The sequence below is a fragment of the Lepus europaeus genome, unplaced genomic scaffold, assembly GCF_033115175.1.
Source record: "Lepus europaeus isolate LE1 unplaced genomic scaffold, mLepTim1.pri SCAFFOLD_3_1, whole genome shotgun sequence".
Taxonomy (NCBI): Eukaryota; Metazoa; Chordata; class Mammalia; order Lagomorpha; family Leporidae; genus Lepus; species Lepus europaeus.
In genome coordinates, this window is record NW_026909276.1 from 13181083 (window position 1) to 13205139 (window position 24057).

General features: G+C 40.0%; 1 protein-coding gene across 1 annotated transcript in view; it reads left to right on the top strand.

The window, feature by feature from the left end:
* LOC133755327 (zinc finger protein 585A-like) overlaps positions 1-10812 on the top strand; it is a 54855-nt gene extending 44043 nt beyond the window's left edge. Inside the window, 4 exon segments of the mRNA XM_062185468.1 lie at positions 2445-2571; positions 2816-2908; positions 6325-8780; positions 8782-10812. Coding sequence (XP_062041452.1) covers positions 2445-2571; positions 2816-2908; positions 6325-8780; positions 8782-9204 — 3099 coding nt within the window. The 3' untranslated portion in view covers positions 9205-10812.
* The last annotated feature ends 13245 nt before the right edge of the window (positions 10813-24057 follow it).

The window sequence follows — 24057 nt, forward strand, 5'->3', positions numbered from 1 at the left end:
GGCTGGCTCTGTGGCTCAGTGGGTTAATGCCCTGGTCTAAAGCATTGGCATCCCATATGGGCACCGGTTTGAGACCCTGCTGTTCCACTTCTGCTCCAGCTCTCTACTATGGCCTGGGAAAGCAGTGGAAGATGGCCCAGGTCCTTGGGCCCCTGAACCCATGTGGGAGGCACAGAAGAAGCTCCTGGTTCCTGGCTTCAGATTGGTGCAGTTCCAGCCATTGCAGCCAACTGGGGACTGAACCAGCAGATGGAAGACCTCTCTCTCTCTGCCTCCTCTCTCTGTGTAACTCTGACTTTCAAATAAATAAATAAATCTTTAAAATTTTTAAAATAGAAAAATAAACATAAAATTTGTTCTCATGGTATATACAGAAATGAATGATGAATTTGGCACAATTATGAATCATTACTGTCATCTATCATAATGCAGTTTGGTCTCTTGTCTTTCTGTTGCTATAGCAAAATATATATTTGTTACATGAATTGAGTTGAAACTAAGCACAATATGCTACATTTTTGGGGTCGTGTTGTCTGAAACAGTCTAAATGTAGATGATGTACTGAGCAGTGTTTTAGTGCTACCTATGAAGTAAACACTTAGCATTCCGCAAGTGGAAGAGTTACCTAGTGCTAAAACACAAATCAGTTAAGTTTGTTTTTGAATTGTTAGAGTAATGGAGTCCTTAATACCTTTGAGAAGCTGAATTGGATTCTGGAATAGAATAAGGAATGTGTGAAGAATCTACTGGAGGCTTATTTATTTATTTATTTATTTGGCAGGCAGAGTGGATAGTGAGAGAGAGAGAGAGACAGAGAGAAAGGTCTTCCTTTGCTGTTGGTTCACCCTTCAATGGCCGCCGCGGCCAGCGCGCTGTGGCCGGTGCAACATGCTGATCCAAAGCCAGGAGCCAGATGCTTCTCCTGGTCTCCCTTGTGGGTGCAGGGCCCAAGGACTTGGGCCATCCTCCACTGCACTCCCGGGCCACAGCAGAGAGCTGGCCTGGAAGAGGGGCAACTGGGACAGAATCCAGTGCCCCGACCGAGACTAGAACCCGGTGTGCTGGCACCGCTAGGTGGAGGATTAGCCTGTTTAGCCACAGTGCCGGTCTGCAATACTGACTCTTGAATGGGCAATGTTAAGGAGAAGTATGTAGAAGCATTGAGAATAAAGGCAAGAAATCATCAGTGAAACTGCAATGGGAATGAACAGAAAATAATTTCCAGGAAAACACCATGCATATCATTTCCAATATGTCAGAGAAAAAAATATATTAAAAGACAGGGCAGACATTTAGCTTAGTGTTTATGATGCCACCTCAGAGTGTCTATGTTTGATTTCCAATGCTGGCTCTAGTTTTTAGCTCCCAGATAATGCAGACCTGGGGAAGCAATGGTGATGTCACTAATGAAGGAGGCCTAGATTCCATTCCTCAATCCTGGCTTCAGTCCTGCCCCACCTCTGTTTGGTGTGGTTATCTAGGAAGTGAATTAATGTGTCAAAGCTCTCTATCTCTCAGTACATCAACATTTTGCTCTATCAAGCTAATAAATATTTTTAAGTAAGAGAGAAAATACAGGTAAGACAAAGAATACAAATTAGCTTTTGCCCTTGTCTATGATTATTCTACTGATAAACAATTGAAATAACTGCCCAAAACATTGAAATGATAAACATTTGAAATAACATTATACATAATTAAAGTGAAAGCAATGGAATTATTTGCCCAAAAAGAGAACCTGGGAATGTCTGCAGTACAATCTGCATTTGTGACTCACTGAGAAAAATGCTTAGAGATTTGTTTAAGAACCTGCAATAGTCACCAGAATTGTAATCCAGCAGGCTAAGCCTCCACTATCAATGCTGACATCCCATGTAAACAAAGGATTTGAGTCCTTGCTGCTCCACTTCCAATCTAGTTCCCTGCTAATCTGATTGAAAGAGCAGTGAAAATGACTTGAGTATTTGGACCCTTCCATCAATATGGGAGACCCACGGAGTCCCAGGCTCCTGGCTTTGACCTGGCCCAGTCCCAGCCATTGTGGGCATTTGGGAAATGAACAGTAGATAGAAGATATATCCTTTTGTCTCCCTGTCTCTCCCAATCTCTGTAAGTCTGCCTTTCAAATAAATAATCTTAAAAAATAGGCCAGCACCTCCACCTTGCGGTGTAGTCAGTATTGCCCCTCTTTTAGCCTGCTGTGCAATTCCCCTTGACAGATGTGGCCTTTGTGATTTGAACCTCCTGTTTCCCTCCAGCTTGGGCATTTCTCACAGCCAGTAGATAATGGGTTTGACTCTGTTGAATGCTCTGTGTGGCTTTCTAAACACTCAACAAGTCTAATGTAAAACCATATCCTTCCTTTTTCCTTCATATTCATACACAACTGTCAGTGTTTGTTTTGTGACAGAGTTAACATGTTGACTGGAAGTGTAATGTTACAGGTGATGATAGCATTTGAAGACCTGGCTGTGTACTTTACCTGGGAGGAATGGCAGAACATAAACAATGCTCAGAAAATCCTGTACAGAGATGTGATGCTGGAGACCTACAGCAGCCTCTTCTCCTTGGGTGAGTGACACCCATCACATTCCCAGTGATAACATTTTCTTGCTATTTGACAAGCAAGGGAACACTTTATAATGTTTAATATTGGACAGGATTAGAATTTGAGTCCATGAATAATCTGAATATCTACCATCTAACAAAAGATTCAAATTGGAACATTTGTTGCATAGCTCCTTAACCAAGCTGTAGTCCTTCAAATAACCCAAGATAGTGATTTTACAAAGTCTTACTTTGTTTCCATTAATAGGGCACTGCATTACCAAACCTGACTTAATCTTCAAGTTGGAGCAAGGAGAAGAGCCATGGATGGTGGACAAATGCTTGAATCAGAGCCTTTCAGGTCAGTCTGCATATAAGGGACAGGGAGGCCAAAGCAGAAAGTGTGCATATGTTGACTAGTAGTCTTTCCATGAAATTTTCTCAAGCCTTACTCCTGCTGACAGCTGGTTTTGTGGATCAGACACAGGCATTTAGAGATACCAGTATCTTTTCTAAATTTTGTTCTTAGTGAAGATGTTCTTTGATTAAAAAAAAAAAAAAATCCAGTCATTTCCTGATGTTACTAAGGCTTTTATTTAGGTTTGATACATTCCCCAAATTCTAACTTGTCCTTATCTATACTTTTATACCTTTTCCTTCATGCACTTATTAGTTCCTTCAGTGCTTGTTAGTTAGGCAACATACAGAAACTTATTTTTTTAATCTTAATGTTTCTGGTCTTTTTTTCTTTTTTTGACAGGCAGAGTGGACAGTGAGAGAGAGAGACAGAGAGAAAGGTCTTCTTTACCATTGGTTCACCTCCAATGGCCACAGCACACTGTGGCTGGCATACCATGCTGATCTGAAGCCAGGAGCCTTCTCCTGGTCTCCCATGCGGGTGTAGGGCCCAAGGACTTGGGCTATCCTCCACTGTACTCCCGGACCACAGCAGAGAGCTGGCCTGGAAGAGGGGCAACCGGGACAGAATCCGGTGCCCCAACTGGGACTAGAACCAGGTGTGCCAGTGTCACAGGCAGAGGGTTAGCCTATTGAGCCACGGTGCTGCCCCGTTTCTGGTTTTTTTTTTTTTTTTTTTTTTTTTTTAAAGATTTATTTATTTATTTCAAAGTCAGAGAGAGAGAAGAAGGAGAGACAGAGAGAGAGAGGTCTTCCAGCCACTGGTTCACTTCCCAATTGGCTGTCATGGCTGGAGCTGTACTGATCTGAAGCCAGGAGCCAGGAGCTTCTTCCAGGTCTCCCACATGGGTACAGGGGTCCAAGGACTTGGGCCATCTTCTACTGCTTTCCCAGGCCATAGCAGGGTGCTGGATCAGAAGTGGAGCAGCTAGGACTTAAACTGGTGCCCATAAGTGATGTTGACACTGCAGGTGGTGGCTTTACCTGCTTTACCACAACGCCAGCCCGCGGAAACTTATTTCTAACTCGTTGCTCAGATTGAGTTCCCTCTCATGATTTTGCCCAGGCATAGAACTTGCTCAGGACTGAATCAATAAGTGTGAACTCTCTTTTTTAGTCTCTTTTTTTTTTTCCCTCTGTGCCTCTCAAATAAATAAGAAAATTATAGTCTGTTGGAAACATTTGAGGAGTGAGCCTATAGTTGGCAAACCTCTGTTTCAGTCTGTCTTTATCTTTCATTCTGTCTCTCTGACTCTCAAGTAAGCAAATAATAAGTAAATGCTAAAAGATGGTCATGTGGCCGGTGCTGTGGTGCAGTGAATTAAAACCCTAGGCTGAAGAACCAGCATCCCATATGGGCACCAGTTCGAGACCCAGTTGCTCCACTTCCAAACCAGCTCTCGGCTATGGCCTGGGAAAGCAGTAGAAGATGGTCTAAGTCCTTGCACCCCTGCACCTGAGGGAGACCCAGAAGAAGTTCCTGGCTCCTAGCTTCAGATCAGCACAGTTGTGGCCAATTGAGGAGTGAACCATTGGATGGAAGAGCTTACTCTCTCTTTGCCTCTCCTCTCTCTTGTAACTCTGACTTTCAATTAAATAAATAAATCTTTAAAAAAAAAAAAAAAAGATGGTCATGAGTAAGCCTCTGTGTTGTGACATCATAAATTATGAAGCTAGGAATGACACTGTGGTGCAGTGTGTTAAAGCTCCAGCCTGCAGCACTAGCATTGCATATGGGTGCCATTTCAAGTCCCAGCTGGTCCTCTTCTAATCCAGCTCTCTGCTAATGTACCCGAGAAAAGAGAAGAGGTTGGCCCAAGTCCTTGGCCCCCTGTACCCATGTGGGAGACAGGAAAGACACTCCTGGCTCCTAACTTCATCTTGGCCCAGCATTGGTTTGTTGTGCCCATATGGGGAGTGAACCAGCATATGGAAGGCTTCTCTCTGTCTATCTCTTTCTATAATTCTAGCTTTCAAGTAAATAAAGTAAATCTTTGAAAGAAAAGAAATCATAAACTAAGCATGAACTTATATAAAACATGAAAATAAGTGATCCTAGACTCACCAAGAAAGTAATGAGCTTTTGAGACCCAAGCTCAAGTAGCCTCCTGGGTTTATGTTGAGTGGCTTAGATTTTGTTAAGGGTGGAGTTTGAAGTATGATTTCTCTCTTATTTTTCAGTATCATTGAAAAATAAGCAAATAAAAAGATAAGAAAAGCATAGGAAATGAAGCTTTCCGTGAAAATAGGAGGCAACTGATTAAAAGCATCTAGAAATTCAAATTATCACACAGGAATGTTTACAGAAAGAATCGAGAGGAGGTAACCAGCACTGATGATTTCAGAATGAGCTAGAAAACACTTTTCAAAGAAGATGAGCACATCCCAGTTTGCAGAAACAAATTCTTCAAACTGATTGGGAGTGTTTAACTAAAGTGGTAGATTGGGACTTTTCTCTACCTGTTGTATTTCTGAGAGGCTGAAGGTGTTGGGTGTCCTTAGGAATTTGGGGAAGCTGGCATAGAGTAGAGACAAGGTAGTTTTTCATTTGAAAAATCCCACAAATGATGTTTACCTAGGAAGACTGAACATGAGACAATCTTAGATCCAAATCATACTCCTTAAATGTTGTCCTGCTTAAAGTACAGGCACATTTCACTCTTCTCCACCTGCAAGTAAATGATCAGTAAAACTTTTTCATGTTTATGGTTGAAATATCGGAGAATCAAAAAGCACACAATTTTTATAAAAATAAACTGGAGAAAAAGGACAGGGGAAAAATGGTTGCTAGGTAGTGGGTGAATATTTTTATTAAATATTTGTCCATTCTTTAAAATATTTTATAATTATTTCATCTTCGTGAAAGGCAGAGTGATAGTGAGAGAAGAAAGAGAGAGAAAGAGGCCCTCTATTAGCTCACTTCCCAGATGTCTGCAACACTTAAGTCTAACTAGTCTGAAACCAGAGCTCTAGAATTCCTCTAGTCTTCCCTGGTGTCTCACAGGTTCCCAGGCACATGAAACATTATCTGCTTCCTTCCAGTTTACATAGGCAGAGATCTGTACTGAAAGCAGAGTAGCCAGGGCAGGCATCCCACTCATCATAGCACAAATGTCATTCTACCATCCTTGACAAATTCCCATAGTAAAAAGGATCAGGTTTGAACATTGGGAAACCTCATGGTATATTAATGTATTAAGGAGAAAAACCATATAATGGTCACAAATAAGTACCTCATACTGATTCTGTGAAAATCTTATGCCACTTGGATAACAAGTAACTTCATTCTCTTTACATGAGTATGCCAGGAGAAACAGTAACATGTGATTCAGTGACATGATTGCTTTTTTCTCATTTCAGTGGTCATGGAAAGGGATGACCTGATTAAGATCAACCTGGAAAGTCAGGACAAAAATCTGAATCAGGATTTTATGAAAAATAACAAGACATCAGCTCACAAGAGAGTTGAATTAAGAAAAACCCTTAGTTTAAATTCAAGCCATATTCCAACAATGATTATTAAAAAGGGAATCTATTCAGGATTGAAGCCTGAGGAATGCAATAAATGTCACACTGTGTATCCCCACAGTGGGCCTGATCAACTACAGGCTGGAGAGAAATTTGATAACACTAAGATACCTGGAAAATCTCTCCAGTTCTGTGAGCCTCTTAGTCAGTATGACAATATTCACATCATGAAGCAGCCATTTGGACCCACTGGACAAGCAAAAGTCTTCACAAGAAAGATGTTCTGTAAATCTGAGAGGGTTCATATGGCAGAAAACTGTAATAAATCAACTGTCACTTTTGGAAAAGCAACTCAAATAGAAAAAGCTATCCATGAAAATTCTAGCCTCAATATGCATCAACAAACTCACACAAGAAAGAAATTTTATAAGTACATTAAGTATGTTGAACCTGTCATTCACCAGTCACATCTTGCAATAAATCACAGACTAAATACGAGGGAAAAACTTTACACATGTAACCCTTGTGGAAAATCACTCAGTATTAATTCACCTTATGAATGTAATGACTGTGGAAAAGACTTTGGACAAAAGTCAGTCCTCAGGAAATGTCAACAAATTCACACAGGAGAGAAATCACATGAATGTAGTGATTGTGGAAAAGCCTTTACACAAAAGTCATACCTCATAAACCATCAGCGAATTCACACAGGGAAGAAACTTTATAAATGCCTTCATTGTGAAAGAGGCTTTCTGTGGAAGTCAGCCCTCATCATACACCAGAGAATTCACACAGGGGAGAAACCTCATCAATGTAATGACTGTGGAAAAGCCTTTGGATGCAAGTCAGACCTCATAAAACATCAGCGAATTCACACAGGGGAGAAACCTCATAAATGTAATGACTGTGGAAAAGCCTTTGGAAGAAAGTCACACCTCATCATACACCAGAGAATTCACACAGGGGAGAAACCTCATAAATGTAATGACTGTGGAAAAGCCTTTGGAGACAAGTCAGTCCTCATCACACACCAGAGAATTCACACAGGGGAGAAACCTCATGAATGTAATGACTGTGGAAAAGCCTTTGGACACAAGTCACACCTCACCATACACCAGAGAATTCACACAGGGGAGAAACCTCATAAATGTAATGACTGTGGAAAAGCATTTGGACAAAAGTCACAACTCATCATACACCAGAGAATTCACACAGGGGAGAAACCTCATGAATGTAATGACTGTGGAAAAGCCTTTGGATACAAGTCATACCTCATGAACCATCAGCGAATTCACACAGGGGAGAAACCTCATGAATGTAATGACTGTGGAAAAGCCTTTGGATACAAGTCAAACCTCATAAACCATCAGCGAATTCACACAGGGGAGAAACCTCATCAATGTAATGACTGTGGAAAAGCCTTTGGACACAAGTCACACCTCACCATACACCAGAGAATTCACACAGGGGAGAAACCTCATAAATGTAATGACTGTGGAAAAGCATTTGGACAAAAGTCACACCTCATCATACACCAGAGAATTCACACAGGGGAGAAACCTCATGAATGTAATGACTGTGGAAAAGCCTTTGGACAAAAGTCAGTCCTCATGAACCATCAGCGAATTCACACAGGGGAGAAACCTCATGAATGTAATGACTGTGGAAAAGCCTTTGGATACAAGTCAAACCTCATAAACCATCAGCGAATTCACACAGGGGAGAAACCTCATCAATGTAATGACTGTGGAAAAGCCTTTGGACACAAGTCACACCTCACCATACACCAGAGAATTCACACAGGGGAGAAACCTCATAAATGTAATGACTGTGGAAAAGCATTTGGACAAAAGTCACCCCTCATCATACACCAGAGAATTCACACAGGGGATAAACCTTATGAATGTAATGACTGTGGAAAAGCCTTTGGATACAAGTCAAAGCTCATAAACCATCAGCGAATTCACACAGGGGAGAAACCTCATGAATGTAATGACTGTGGAAAAGCCTTTGGAGACAAGTCAGTCCTCATCACACACCAGAGAATTCACATGGGGCAGAAACCTCATAAATGTAATGACTGTGGAAAAGCCTTTGGATACAAGTCACAACTCATAAAGCATCAGCGAATTCACACAGGGGAGAAACCTCATGAATGTAATGACTGTGGAAAATCCTTTGGACACAAGTCATACCTCATGAACCATCAGCGAATTCACACAGGGGAGAAACCTCATGAATGTAATGACTGTGGAAAAGCCTTTGGACGCAAGTCACACCTCACCATACACCAGCGAATTCACACAGGGCAGAAACCTCATGAATGTAATGACTGGGGAAAACCTTTAACAAAAGTCACACCTCATCATACACCAGAGAATTCACACAGGGGAGAAACCTCATAAATGTAATGACTGTGGAAAAGCCTTTGGAGACAAGTCACACCTCATCGTACACCAGAGAATTCACACAGGGGAGAAACCTCATAAATGTGATGACTGTGGAAAAGCCTTTGGACACAAGTCACACCTCCTCATACATCAGCGAATTCACACAGGGGAGAAACCCCATGAATGTGATGACTGTGGAAAAGCCTTTGGATACAAGTCAGCCCTCCTCATACACCAGAGAATTCACACAGGGGAGAAACCTCATCAATGTAATGACTGTGGAAAAGCCTTTGGACACAAGTCACACCTCATCAGACACCAGCAAATTCACAAAAGGGAGAAACCTCATGAATGTAATGGCGATGGAAAGGCCTTTGGTTGAAAGTCAGACCTCATGAAACATCAGTGAATTCACACAGGGTAGAAACCTCATGAATGTAATGACTGTGGAAAAGCCTTTGGATACAAGTCATACCTCATGAAGCATCAGCGAATTCACACAGGGGAGAAACCTCATGAATGTAATGACTGTGGAAAAGCCTTTGGATGAAAGTCAGGCCTCATCGTACACCAGCAAATTCACAAAAGGGAGAAACCTCATGAATGTAATGGCGATGGAAAGGCCTTTGGATGAAAGTCAGACCTCATGAAACATCAGTGAATTCACACAGGGGAGAAACCTCATCAATGTAATGACTGTGGAAAAGCATTTGGACGAAAGTCACACCTCATCGTACACCAGAGAATTCACATGGGGCAGAAATCTGATGAATGTAATAACTGGCAAAGCCTTTGGAAACAAGTCACACCTCATCATACACCAGAGAATTCACACAGGGCAGAAACCTCATAAATGAAATGACTGTGGAAAAGCCTTTGGACACAAGTCATACCTCATATTACAGTAGAGAATTCACACAGGGAAGAAACCTCATAAATAATGATTGTGGAAAAGCCTTTGGCCATAAGTTAGGCCTCATGATACATCAGTGAAATCACACAGAGCAGAAACCTCATGAATGTAATGACTGTGGAAAAGCCTTTGTATGAAAGTCACACCTCATATCACACTGGAGAATTCACACAGGGGAGAAAACCCATGAAAGTAATGACCAAGGGAAAGCCTCTGGATAAAAGTCAATCCTTTAGAAACATCAGAGAATTCACACAGGGAGGAAACCTCATGAATGTAATGACTTTGGAAAAGCCTTTTGACAAAAGACAAAACTCATATCACAGCAGAGAATTCACACAGGGTAGAAAACTCATGATTGTAATAACTGTGGAAAGCATTTAGCCATAAGTCAACCTTCATCATGCATCAGGGAATTCACACAGGGCAGAAACCTTATGAATATAATGACTGGAAAAGCCTTTGGACAAAAGTCAAACCTCATAATGCACCAGAGAATGCACACAGTGTTGAAACTTCATGAATGTAATGACTGTGGAAAAACTTGATTTTAACTCCCAACTCCAAATGCATCAGAGGATTCACACAGGGAAATAACCTTATAAATGTAATGACTGTGTAAAAGCCTTTTTCTATAAGTTATATCAAAACAGAATTCACACAGGGCAGAAACCGTATCAATCTAATGAGTGTGGAAAAGCCTTTATAAATCATATGTTGTAAGTCATAGCTCATATCACACCAGAGAATTCACATCGGAGAGAAACTTCATGAATGCAATGACTGTAGAAAAGCCCTTGGCAATAAGTCACATCTCAGAATGTGTCAGAAAATTCACATGAAAAGAAACCTTTTGGACATAATGACTTGGAAAGCTTTTTCCCATAGTTCAGCCCTCATTGCACATCATCTAATTCATATGTGGGAAAACACTTTGTATATAATGCATATGGAAAAGCCTTTATCCATAAGTAACACCCCATAAAACATCAGAATTCACATGGGGGAGAAACCATATGAATGGAATGAGTGTTGGAAAACTATGCCAATATCACACAATATAACATCGAGAATTTATTACATGGTGGAAATCTTGTAATAAATGTGGGAAAGCCTTTTGTCAGAAGGAATACCTCATAACACATGTAGTTCAAACAAGGGATAGAACTTAAGAATATAATGAATGTGAAGGACTTTTTCCAAAATCAACATAACCATGTGACAGAGCCATTTGCTGGAAATTACATCCCATACAATAGGTACTCCCATAAGGAAGAAAGGTTGGGACCAGCGCTGTGGCACAGTAAGTTAAAGCCCTGGCCTGAAATGCTGGCATACCATGTGGGCACTGGTTCTAGTCCCGGTTGCTCCTCTTCTGATCCAGCTCTCTGCTATAGCCTGGGAAAGCAGTAGAAGATGGCCCTGCACCCATGTGGGAGATGCAGAAGAAGCTCCTGACTCCTGGCTTTGGATTGTGGCAGCTCCAGCCATTGCATCCATCCAGTGTTAGGAGTTAGGAGTCTCCACTTGGCTGCTTGCCTGATGCAGACACAAGCTGGCACAGATGTTATGTATGTCCAAAATGGCTCCTGCTCTAACAGCTTGCATGTCTTTGTGAGGTGATTGGAGAGAGAGAAACATGTCTGTACTGTCCCTTTTTTTTCTCTCCTCTAGTTTGGCTGGCACACTTTCCCTTGGATACTTAAGCCTCATTTCCTCTAGTTTCCTGCCACATTTTTGCCGGTGGCTCAGGCTACTGTGGTCTTGTCTCACCTCACTTTCCAGTTCTGGTGCATAGGCTCTCAGCTGTTGGAGTCGTGATCCATGGGCACCATGCCATCCATGTGGGTTCACTGCGTCCCTCTAATATCAGTAGAATTCCCTCTGTCATTTTTTACCTAACTCTTCCCTGAGACTACTCTATTTCCACTTTTTAAAAACTATTTTCTCCTGGGCTAGAGCAGTAAGCTCCCTCCCTACTCCACCATCCAATTATTAGCCCATCTCTATATGATTATGACTCTGTTTCTGCCATTATGACTCTGTTTCTGCCAAATTACTAATTTATATACCATATAATCAAAATTAAATGCCTTCCATGGAGTGCATATTTATTTTGTCATTTACTACTGTCACCTGCATGTGTAATGAGTAACCTGATTTATAACATTCCTAACACAGGGAAATGATGGGCTCCATGGTTTGATTTATAATTGTGTGGTCATCTACTCACTCTAAATGCTGGAAGTTGTCCCAGCAACTGTCATGTGTATAGGATTTGAGTACATTGCAGTGCCAGCACCATCATGGTCATCAGCATAGGATACATTATTAATGTTTCTAGATGCTCCTGGAACTTTAAATTATTTTCTGATTGTGGAAATTTTCCAAACTACAAGTCTATATCATACTGTAATTTTTCCAGTTTATTCCAGACTGTTTTTCCACCAAATATTCATCCACATATTTGTTTTTATTATGGCTCACATTAAAATGACATTGTTACTAAGGGCAAGACAAAGTTTTAACTTCCATGTGCATCAATTTTCTATATTTTGTCTTTCATTTTATTAATTTCATCTGAGTATGTCAATATCCACATGGAAAGCAATCTTAGCACTGCCAATGTATGATGATTCTTTTGGGCACTTATATTTTCATGTCATGAATGCACTAAATAATGTTCAAGTTGTCTTAGCAATCTCCATCTTTATGGCCTATCAAATAATTTTAGAACATTACATTCTTTTACTCTTTCAAGGACACTTTTTTATAGCTTCTTTATATTTCGAGAATCAAAATTGTCATTCTCTTTAAAATTTCCATTCATTAGATCAAGACAATTTTATCTTGGTTTTAAAATTACTGAATTTAATGGCATAAACTTTCTTTGATTTAAGAAAGCACTGATTTTCTGTATTTAAATGTGTATTGAGGGCTACTTTTATTAATATCTGTTACATCTCCTTGTAACCTTATTCCTGCTTCTACTAAATTTACCATTTGTACACACAACTATCAATATAAAACATATATTGAAATGAATACATTTCTCTATTTTTCATGTTGATTCAAATTTATTATTACCACCTCAATAAATAATAACCTAATTTGTGCCAATTCTAGTGCAGGGCACTTCAGGCTACCATGATTTACTTTATCATTGTAAGGCTATCAAATTCTGGCAGATGTCCAAATTTTATTTTCACAGTATATGAGAACAATTTAGGGCCAGTTCCATCACTCATTAGCAGGAGATTTCATTCTTAGCTTTATAGACATTCATGGAACTTGAAATTAACCTTTAATTATGAAAATTTGTTAATTTAAATTCACTGGAGTCACTCTTTTGCACAAATACTTTAGTCTAGACCAATCCTAACCCTGTGAATCTGTGGCCATGGTGATTTAATTTTTATTGTAAGATCATCATCACCCCCAGCATTCTGTAAGTTGCCTTCTGGAAACTGTCAGGTACACAGTGTCTCAGGGCCATTTTAGCCAAGGGTAATAATTCTTTCTCCTCAACGTAGTATATATATGAATATATGTAACATATATAACATACATATATTTTATTCATAGATAAATTTGCCACTGTGTTCCTAGATACTAGTATATTTCCTGAAAATTATGTGGGAAAATAGTGGGATCTTAATGTTATTTTTATCCCAGAATTATGTATGTTTATTTAATTTTAGAGGCTGGTAGACTTGGAGAAACAGAGAAACAGACTTTATGAGCTACAACTTGATGGCTTACTCTTCATTCTTGTAATTTTCAGAAACTGGATCATTACAGAAATCTGAGTATTCTTTTCTGATGATAAATACATTATACAAATTTCAAAATGTTGCTCTGTGTACATTTCTATTACAAATTATATATATGTGCATTTACATTGTAATGTCATAAACACACACACACATATATTATATATATAAACACCTTTAAAATTCTCCTTGTTATTGGTATAAATTTTTTGAATTTTAAATATTTACTTCCTTTTAAATTTTTAAGTAATATAAGTTTGATATATTTCACATATACAGACTAATGAATGTAAGTGACACTTCCCTCGATACCCTCCCTCCCACACACACTCCAACCCTTTCTCCTGTTCCCTCTCACATTTCCACTTAACTTTTACAAAATGATTGTATAGTTAACCCTACACTAAGTAAGAGTTCAACAATTCAGCAAATAGTATGAAGGAAAAAAATAAAAAGAATCACTGTTCCTCAATGGAAAAGACAAGTGCTCTAAACAATCATCAAATCTGAAAAAGTGTATATCTAACTCCAATACATTACATTTTAGGTACTCTATTAGCTACCTCAGATCAGGGAAAACATATGATATCTGTCTTTTGGGGACTAGTTTATTTCACTAAGTATAATGATTTCCAGTTTCATCTATCTTGTTGCAAAAGACAGGGTTTCTTTTTCTTTTTTTTTATAACTGAGTAGTATGCTGTAGTGTGTATATACCATAATTTTCTTATCAAGTCAACGATTGATATCTGGATTGTTCCCAGACCTCAGCTATTGTGAATTGTGCTGCAGTGAACATGGGGTTATAGATAACTCTTGCATATGCTAATTTCTTTTGGTTTGGGTAAATTCCAAAGACTGGGATGGCTGGATCATATGGTAGGTCTGTAATCAGATTTGTAAGATATCTCCATACGGTCTTTCACAGTGGCTTGCACCAGTTTACATTCACACCAACAGTGGACCAGGGTAACTTTTTTCCACATCCTCATCAGTTTTGTCATTTGTTGATTTTTTTTTGATAGGCAGAGTTAGGCAGTGAGAGAGAGAGACAGAGAGAAAGGTCATCCTTCCATTGGTTCATCTCCCAAATGGCCACTATGGCTGGTGGGCTGCAGCCAGCGCACTGCAATGATCCAAAGCCAGGAGCCAGGTGCTTCCTCCTGGTCTCCCTTGTGGGTACTATCCTTTCTTCCCAGTTCTGACTCTTAAAAGTGTTCCAAATTATGGGATTTGATTCAATGCACCAGGTCTTTTTTTTTTTAATGTTTTATTTTTAATTTTGTAGAAATTTGCATTTTCTTTTTTTCACTTTTTTTATTAAACTTTCATTTAATGAATATAAATTTCCAAAGTACAGTTTATGGACTACAATGGCTTCCCCCTCCCAAAACTTTCCTTCCACCCACAACCCTCCCCTTTCCTGCTCCCTCTCCCCTTCCAATCACATCATGATTCATTTTCAATTCTCTTTATATACAGAAGATCAGTTTAGTATATATTAGGTAACGATTTTAACAGTTTGCCCCCATATAGCAACACAAAGTGAAAAAAAAAATACTGTTGGAGCACTAGTTATAGCATTAAATAAGAGTGTACAGCACATTAAAGACAGAGATCCTACATAATATTTTTTTAAAAATTAATTAATTTTCTATGCCATTTCCAATTTAACACCAGTTTTTTTTTTCATTTCCAATTATCTTTATATACAGAAGATCGATTCAGTATGTAATTAGTAAAGATCTCATCAGTTTGTACCAATGCAGAAACACAAAGTGTAAAAATACTGTTTCAGTACTAGTTATAGCATCACTTCACATTGGACAACACATTAAGGACAGATCCCACATGGGATGTAAGTCCACAGTGACTCCTGTTGCTGATTTAACAATTTGACACTCCTGTTCATGGCGTCAGTAATCTCCCTAGGCTCTAGTCATGAGTTGCCAGGGCTATGGAAGCCTTCAGAGTGGGCTGATTTTGACCTTATTCCGATAGGGTCATAGTCAAGGTGGAAGTTCTCTCCTCCCTTCAGAGAAAGGTACCTCCTTCTTTGATGGCCCCGTTCTTTCCACTGGGATCTTACTCACAGAGAACTTTCATTTAGGTCTTCTTCTTTTTTTTTCTTTTCCATGGTATCTTGGCTTTCCATGCCTACAATACTCTCATGGGCTCTTCAGCCAGATCCAAATGCCTTAAGGGCTGATTCTGAGGCCAGAGTGTTGCTTAGGACATCTGCCATTCTGAGTGTGCTGTGTATCCCACTTCCCATGTTGGATCGTTTTTTCCCTTTTTGATTCTATCATTTAGTATTAGCAGACACTTGTCTTGTTTGTGTGATCCCTTTGACTCTTCGACCTATCAGAGCCATCAATTGTGAACTGAAATTGATCACTTGGACTAGTGAGATGGCATTGGTACATGCCACCTTGATAGGATTGTATTGGAATCCCCTGGCACATTTCTAACTCCACCATTTGGGGCAAGTCCAATTGAGCATGTCCCAAATTGTACATCTCCTCCCTCTCTTTTTCCACTCTTAAATTTAAAATTAAAACACCTAAGAATAATTGTGTGTTAATTACAGAGTTCAAAGACTAGAACTAGAACAACAACAACAACAAATACTAAAAAGGATAAAGTATTACATTGTACATGTAGAGTCAGGACAAGAGCTGATCAGGTAATTGATTCTTATAGTGTCCATTTCACTTCAACAGGTTTCCCCTTTGGTGTTCAGTTGTCGCTGATCAGGGAAAACAAATGATATTTGTCTCTTTGGGACTGGCTTAATTCACTCAGCATGATGTTTTCCAGATTCCTCCATCTTGTTGCAAATGACTGGGTTTCATTGTTTCTTACTGCTGTATAGTATTCTATGGAGTACATGTCCCATAATTTCTTTATCCAGCCAACTGTTGATGGGCATTTGGGTTGGTTCCAGGTCTTAGCTATTGCGAATTGAGCTGCAATAAACATTAATGTGCAGATGGCTTTTTTATTTGCCAAATAAATTTCCTTTGGGTAAATTCCAAGGAGTGGGATGGCTGGGTTGTATGGTAGGGTTATGTTCAGGTTTCTGAGGAATCTCCAGACTGAATTCCATAGTGGCTTAACCAGTTTGCATTCCCACCAACAGTGGGTTAGTGTCCCTTTTCCCCCACATCCTCTCCAGCATCTATTGTTGGTAGATTTCTGGATGTGAGCCATTCTCACGGGAGTGAGGTGAAACCTCATTGTGGTTTTGATTTGCATTTCTCTGATGTTAATTTTGGCTTTGACTGCCTGTGCTCCTGGGGTCTTTTCCAAGAAGTCTTTGCCTGTACCTATATCTTGCAGGGTTTCTCCAATGCTCTCTAATAATTTGATGGTTTCAGGTCATAGATTTAAGTCTTTAATCCATGTTGAGTGAATTTTTGTGTAAGGTGAAAGGTATGGGTGTTGCTTCAAGCTTCTGCACGTGGAAATCCAATTTTCCCAGCACCATTTATTGAATAGGCTGTCTTTATTCCAGGGATTAGTTTTGGATCTTTGATCAAATATAAGTTGGCTGTCAGTGTTTGGATTGATTTCTGGTGTTTCTATTCTGTTCCATTGGCCTATCCATCTGTTTCTGTACCAGTACCATGCTGTTTTGATAATAACTGCCCTGTAGTATGTCCTGAAATCTGGTATTGTGATGCCTCCGGCTTTGTTTTTGTTGTACAAGATTGCTTTGGCTATCCGAGGTCTTCTGTGTCTCCATATGAACTTCAGCATCATTTTTTCCAGATCTGAGAATAAGGTCTGCGGTATCTTGATGGGTATTGCATTGAATGTATAAATTGCTTTTGTGAGAATGGACATTTTGATGATATTGATTCTTCCAATCCATGAGCATCGAAGATTTCTCCATTTTTTGGTATCCTCTTCTACTTCTTTATCTAAGGTTTTGTAGTTTTCATCATAGAGATCTTTAACGTACTTGGTTAAGTTTATTCCAAGGTGTTTGATTGTTTTTGTAGCTATTGTGAATGGGATTGATCTTAGAAGTTCTTCCTCAGCCGTGGCATTGCCAGTGTATACAAAGGCTGTTGATTTTTGTTCATTGCTTTTATATCCTGCCACTTTGCCAAACTCTTCGATGAATTCCAATAGTCTCTTAGTAGAGTTCTTTGGGTCCCCTAAATAAAGAATCATATCATCTGCAAAGAGGGATAGTTTGAGTTCCTCCTTCCCAATTTGTATCCCTTTAATTTCTTTTTCTTGCCTAATAGCTCTGGCTAAAACATCCAGAATTATATTGAATAGCAGTGGTGAGAGTGGGCATCCCTGTCTGGTACCAGAGCTCAGCGGAAATGCTTCCAACTTTTCCCGATTCAATAGGATGTTGGCCATGGGTTTTTCATATATTGCTTGGATTGTATTGAGGAGTGTTTCTTCCATACCCAGTATGCTTAGAGTTTTCATCATGAAAGGGTGTTGTATTTTATCAAATGCTTTCTCTGCGTGTATTGAGAGAATCATATGGCTTTTCTTCTGCAGTCTGTTAATGTAGTGTATTACGTTGATTGTTCTGCGAACGTTGAACCATTCCTGCATACCAGGGATGAATCCCACTTGGTCTGGGTGGATGATCTTTCTGATGTGTTGTTGCATTCTATTGGCCAGAATTTGATTGAGTATTTTTGCATCTATGTTCATCACGGATATTGGTCTGTAATTCTCTTTCAATGCTGCATCTTTTTATGGCTTAGGAATTAAGGTGATGCTGGCTTCATAGAAAGAATTTGGGAGGATTCCCTCTTTTTCGATTGTTCTGAATAGTTTGAGAAGAATTGGAGTTAGTTCTTCTCTAAATGTCTGGTAGAACTCAGCAGTGAATCCATCTGGTCCTGCGCTTTTCTTTGTTGGGAGGGCCTTATTACTGTTTCAATTTCTGTGTCAGTTATGGGTCTGTTTAGGTTTTCTATGTCTTCCTGAATCAATTTAGGTAGGTTGTATGTGTCCAAGAATCTGTCCATTTCTGATAGATTTCCCTGTTTGCTGGCATACAAGTCCTTGTAGTAATTTCTGATGATTCTTTTTATTTCTGTGGTGTCTGTTGTTACGTTTCCATTTTCATCTCTGATCCTATTCATTTGGGTCTTTTCTCTTCTTTTTTTAGTTAGTTGAGCCAATGGGGTGTCAATTTTGTTTATTTTTTCAAAAACCAGCTCCTTGTTTGGCTGATTGTTTGTAATGTTTTGGATTCAATCCTCTTGATTTCTTCTTTGATTTTAATTATTTCTCTTCTCCTACTGGGTTTGCGTTTGGTTTGCTGCAGATTTTCTAGATCATTGAGATGACTTGAAAGCTCATCTATTTGGTGCCTTTCCAATGTCTTGATGTAGGCACCTATTGATATAAACTTTCCTCTTAGCACTGCTTTTGTTGTATCCCATAGGTTTTGGTATGTTGTGCTTTTATCCTCATTTACTTCCAGAAAATTTTTGATTTCTGTTTTAATTTCTTCTATGACCCATTGTTCATTCAGGAGCATGTTGTTCAATCTCCATGTGTTTGCACGTGCTCTAGGGATTCCTGAGTTGCTAATTTCCAATTTCATTCCTTTGTGGTCTGAGAAGCTGCATGGTATGATTCTAATTCTTTTGAATTTGCTGAGACTTGCTTTATGGCCTAGTATGTGGTCAATCCTAGAGAAGGTTCCATGTACTGCTGAGAAGAATGTAAAGTCCTTAGATATAGGATGAAATGTTCTGTAGATATCTGTTAGATCCATTTGGGCTATAGTGTCATTTAAATCTACTGTCTCCTTGTTGATGTTCTGTCCTGTTGATCTGTCTATCTCTGAGAGTGGAGTATTGAAGTCCCCCAGTACTATTGTATTGGTGTCTAAGTCTCCCTTTAAGTCCCTTCACAAGTCTTTTAAATAAGCTGGTGCCCTGTAATTAGGTGCATAAACATTGATAATCATTATATCTTCCTGTTGAATGGATCCCTTAATCATTAAATAGTGCCCCTCTTTGTTTCTCCTAACAGTTTTTTTTCAAACTTTATGTTGTCCGATATTAAGATGGCTATGGCTGCTCTCTTTTCATTTCTGTTGGCATGGTATATATTTTTTCCAGCCTTTCACTTTCAGTCTGTATGCATAATTGTTGGACAGATGAGTTTCTTGTAAGCAGCAGATAGATGGGTTTTGTTCCTTAACCCAATCAGCCAATCATTGTCTTTTAACTGGATAGTTCAAGCCATTAACATTCAATGTGACTATTGAGAAGGAGTAACTTTGCCCTGTCATTTGCCAGATTTTTTCTAATATATGGTTTGAGACTCCTGTGATCTTTTGCTGTGAGGTTTCCTTCCTTTATCTTCTTTCATGTTGGTGACCGTGTTTCTGTGTTTCTGTGTGTAACACATCTTTAAGCATCTTTTGCAGGGCTGGATGAGTGGCGAGAAATTCTTTCAATTTCTGTTAGCTGTGAAAGGTCTTTATTTCACCCTCATTCACAAATGAGAGCTTTGCAGGATATAATATTCTGGGCTGGCAGTTTTTCTCTCTTAGTAGCTGGGCTATAACTCACCATTCTCTCCTAGCTTGTAGGGTTTCTGATGAGAAGTCAGCTGTGAGTCTAATTGGAGATCCTCTGAGAATAATCTGGCATTTCTCTCTTGCACATTTTAGGATCTTTTATTTGTGTTTCACTTTGGTGAGTTTGATTACGACGTGTCGTGGTGAGGATCTCTTTTGGTCATGTTTATTAGGGGTTCTATGAGCTTCCTGTACTTGGATGTCTCTGTCCTTCTCCAAACCTGGGAAATATTCTGCTAGTATCTCACTAAAAAGGCCTTCTAATCCTTTCTCCCTCTCCATGCCTTCAGGAACTCCTAGAACCTGAAAGTTGGTTTTTTTAATAGTATCCTGTATATTCCTGACAATATTTTTTAGATTTCTGATTTCTTCTTCTTTTCTTTGGTTTGACTGTTTCCTTTCCTGCTCTCTGTCTTCTAAGTCCGATATTCTCTCTTCTGCTTCACCCATTCTGTTTATAAGGCTCTCTAATGTGTTTGTCATTTGATCTATTGAGTTCTTCATTTCATTGTGGTTTTTTGTCACTATCACAGTTTCTTGTTGTACTAGTTGTTTCATTTCACTTTGATTCCTCCTTACTATTTCATTTTCACGAGAGAGATTTTCTATCTTGCCCATTAAGGATTTCTGTAGTTCAGGAATTTGTTTTTGAGAACTTCTGAATGTTCTTATCAGTTTTTTGAGATCTGCTTCTTGCATTTGCTCTATGTCTTCATCTTCATAATCTTGGATTGGGGTGTCTTGTTCATTTGGGGGTGTCATAGTGTCTTCCTTGCTCTTTTTACCTCGGTTTCTATGTTTGTTCTTTGGTATGTTGGAGATAATTTATGGTTTGCTTTTTTTTTTTTTTTTGGCTGTGGTGTTTTTTTCTCATTATAATATGCCTCTAATTTGGCTGTCTGCTTTGATGGATCCTTAGAGGCTGTGATGGGTGTGGCCAGAGAGCTCCGCTTGATTCTTTAGGTTTAAGGCTGTGCAAAAAGCGACTCACCCAGATTGTTCTCTCCCTTGCTCCTTGCTGGATTGCTCTCTCTCTCTCTCGCTTTTTTTTTTTTACTCATTTGGGAAGTAATTTGGCACAGGTGAGTGGAATTGAGGGTAGTTGAAATCTGGCCTCTGTGAGTATTCGTTTGATCCACCCCTGGGACCACACAAAGAGTTTATGCAGCCCTCATTGTGTTCTCAAGTTTCACCAAAGTTTCAAAGTTACTGAGTTTGTGAACTCGTTGGCGGCGCTTTACATATGTAAAATGGCACCTGCTCTTTGTTTTGCTTGGTGAGTGAAGAGAGAGGCCTCTGCTTTTCCCCCCGAATGTCTCGGGTTTCTGACGTGTTTGTCTTACTTTCCGTTCGTTCCCGTGCTGGCGAGATTCTGTGGCTCGTCTCCCGCGGTTGGGTTTACACGCGGTGGGCTCCCAGTAGGTCCTCTGTGTAACATCCACTAGATCTGGAAGTGTTTCCTCTGTAGTTTTATTCTTGAGTCTTTTCCTGAGGCTACAGTAATTCCACTTTTATGAAACTTTATTTTCTCAAACTACGGCGCACAACCTCACTATCTGCCATCTTGGCTCCGCCCCCCCCCAGGTCTTAAATTTAAGGTTTTATTTTTGACTTTTGAACAACCAAAGAGACAAATTTTGTGTTATTTTAAAGTAATCTATTATGTTCTATTAATGCCTCTTAAGTTCTAATTGTTTAAAACAACTGAGTTTTAAAGAAGTTATGATTTGATTAAATCGGGTCTATACTTTGTCATGATGTTAAGGGATATTATTTCAACCAGGTATTTTGAGCCTTCTTGTCATCTTTTTTTTTCAAACTTTTATTTAATGAATATAAATTTCCAGTGTACAGCTTATGTACTACAATGGCTTCCCCCTCCCATAACTTCCTTCCCACCTACAACCCTCCCCTCTCCCACTCCCTCTCCTCTTCCATTTGCATCAAGATTCATTTTCAATTCTCTTTATATACAGAAGATCAATTTAGTATAAAGATTTCAACAGTTTGCACCCACATAGAAACACAAAGTGAAACATACTGTTTGAGTACTAGTTATAGCATTAAATCAAAATGTACAGCACATTAAGGACAGAGATCCCACATGAGGAGCAAGTGCACAGTGGCTCCTGTTGTTGACCCAACAAATTGACACTCTAGTTTATGGTGCCAGTAACCACCCTAGGCTGTCGTCATGAGTTGCCAAGGCTATGGAAGCCTTCCAAGTTTGCCGACTCTAATCATATTTAGACAAGGTCAAAAAGACAGAGTGAGGATAGTAACCAATGATCCTAAGAGTGGCATATACCAGGTTTGAACAATTATACAGCATTAAGTGGGGAAGAGGACCATCAGTACACACAGGTTGGGAGTAGAGCCATTGGAGGTAGAGTAGAGGTTATGATTACAAAGGAATGAGGCCCAAGTGCACTAGACAGGGCCTAGAACAAAGGACAGAGTCATTATTAGAGGAGCTAAGAAAGGTGCTGTCTAAGCTACAATTAAGTTTTCTGATTGAGAGGCAAATAGAACCTGATAGAAGGGGCTTGATAATAATCTGGTGGGCTTTAGGCCTTGCAAGTTAAGAGGCCCAGACCTATCTATCTCTTCCCATGGGGTATATCCTAAGGGAGGTGTGAACCTCCTAGGGGAAGGCACTCTGTTGACTTTCATTACTTGGCTGGCCTGGGAGGAGAGCTGGCCAGGTAAAGGCAGGGGGCATCTCTAACAAGAAATTGACAGTTCTGCCTGCAATGTTGCTGACCCTACTTGACCATCCCCTCAGCTGCAGGGGTCACTTTGGGGGTTGGGCTGAGTGAAGGGCTTTTCAGCTTAGAGCCAATGAGATCTGTGGCTCTGACCTGGGCATCCTTCGACTCCAGGGCAGGTCCATTTCCAGTGATCCAACTCTTAGCAGAGCTGCCAGGGCTCTTCACAAGCTGACTTCTGCTGAAGCCCAGGCTTACCACATTGAAAGCCACTGCAGTGGACTGGCTGGTTGGGTCTCCTTGAGGGCAGATCACTGTACAGATCAGCCATTAATAGGCCTGCCACCCATTGCTTCTGGTGCCTAGCTTTCTTTTCCTCCTGGTTTGTGTTAAAGCAGTCCAGAGGATGCAAGTCAAGGGAGTGCCCAAGCCCCATCTCTAATCTTCGGTGGCCTGAACTACAAGTCTATAGTCACAGGCATGTTCTGTAGTAGTTTTTCTAAGGTAGACAATGCCCATGAGGAAAATTATATTCTCACTTTAAAACTTTCTTTCCCTTTGGTCTGAAAGGGAGGTTTTTTCTACTTACTGTTTACTTCGCTGATGGCGAAGAGAATCTAGCTATGAGATTATCATTTAAGTTCTTATTTTGGCTATGCTATTACAGAAAAATATTAGCCATCTCTTTGATAAGGTCTAAAGATTAAATTGTGCATCCTACAGATTCCTTCAGAATAGAATTAGTTTCCTACCTTGAAGAGAATAGAGAAATGAAAGAACAATTTGGGCTTAGAATAGAGAAATGAGGGAGCAAGTCCTAGATCGCTTGCTGACAATAGCAATATCACATGAATACTTAGCAAACAGTTTCAACCATTAGTTAACAACTTAAGAAAACGTTTACCAGAAGGTCCAATGCCTTCTATAAATTTTTTTTTTTTTGACAGGCAGAGTGGACAGTGAGAGAGAGAGACAGAGAGAAAGGTCTTCCTTTGCCGTTGGTTCACCCTCTAATGGCCGCCGCGGGTAGCGCGTTGCGGCCGGCGCACCGCGCTGTTCCGATGGCAGGAGCCAGGTGCTTATCCTGGTCTCCCATGGGGTGCAGGGCCCAAGTGCTTGGACCATCCTCCACTGCACTCCCTGGCCACAGCAGAGAGCTGGCCTGGAAGAGGGGCAACCGGGACAGGATCGGTGCCCCGACCGGGACTAGAACCCGGTGTGCCGGCGCCGCAAGGCGGAGGATTAGCCTGTTGAGCCACGGCGC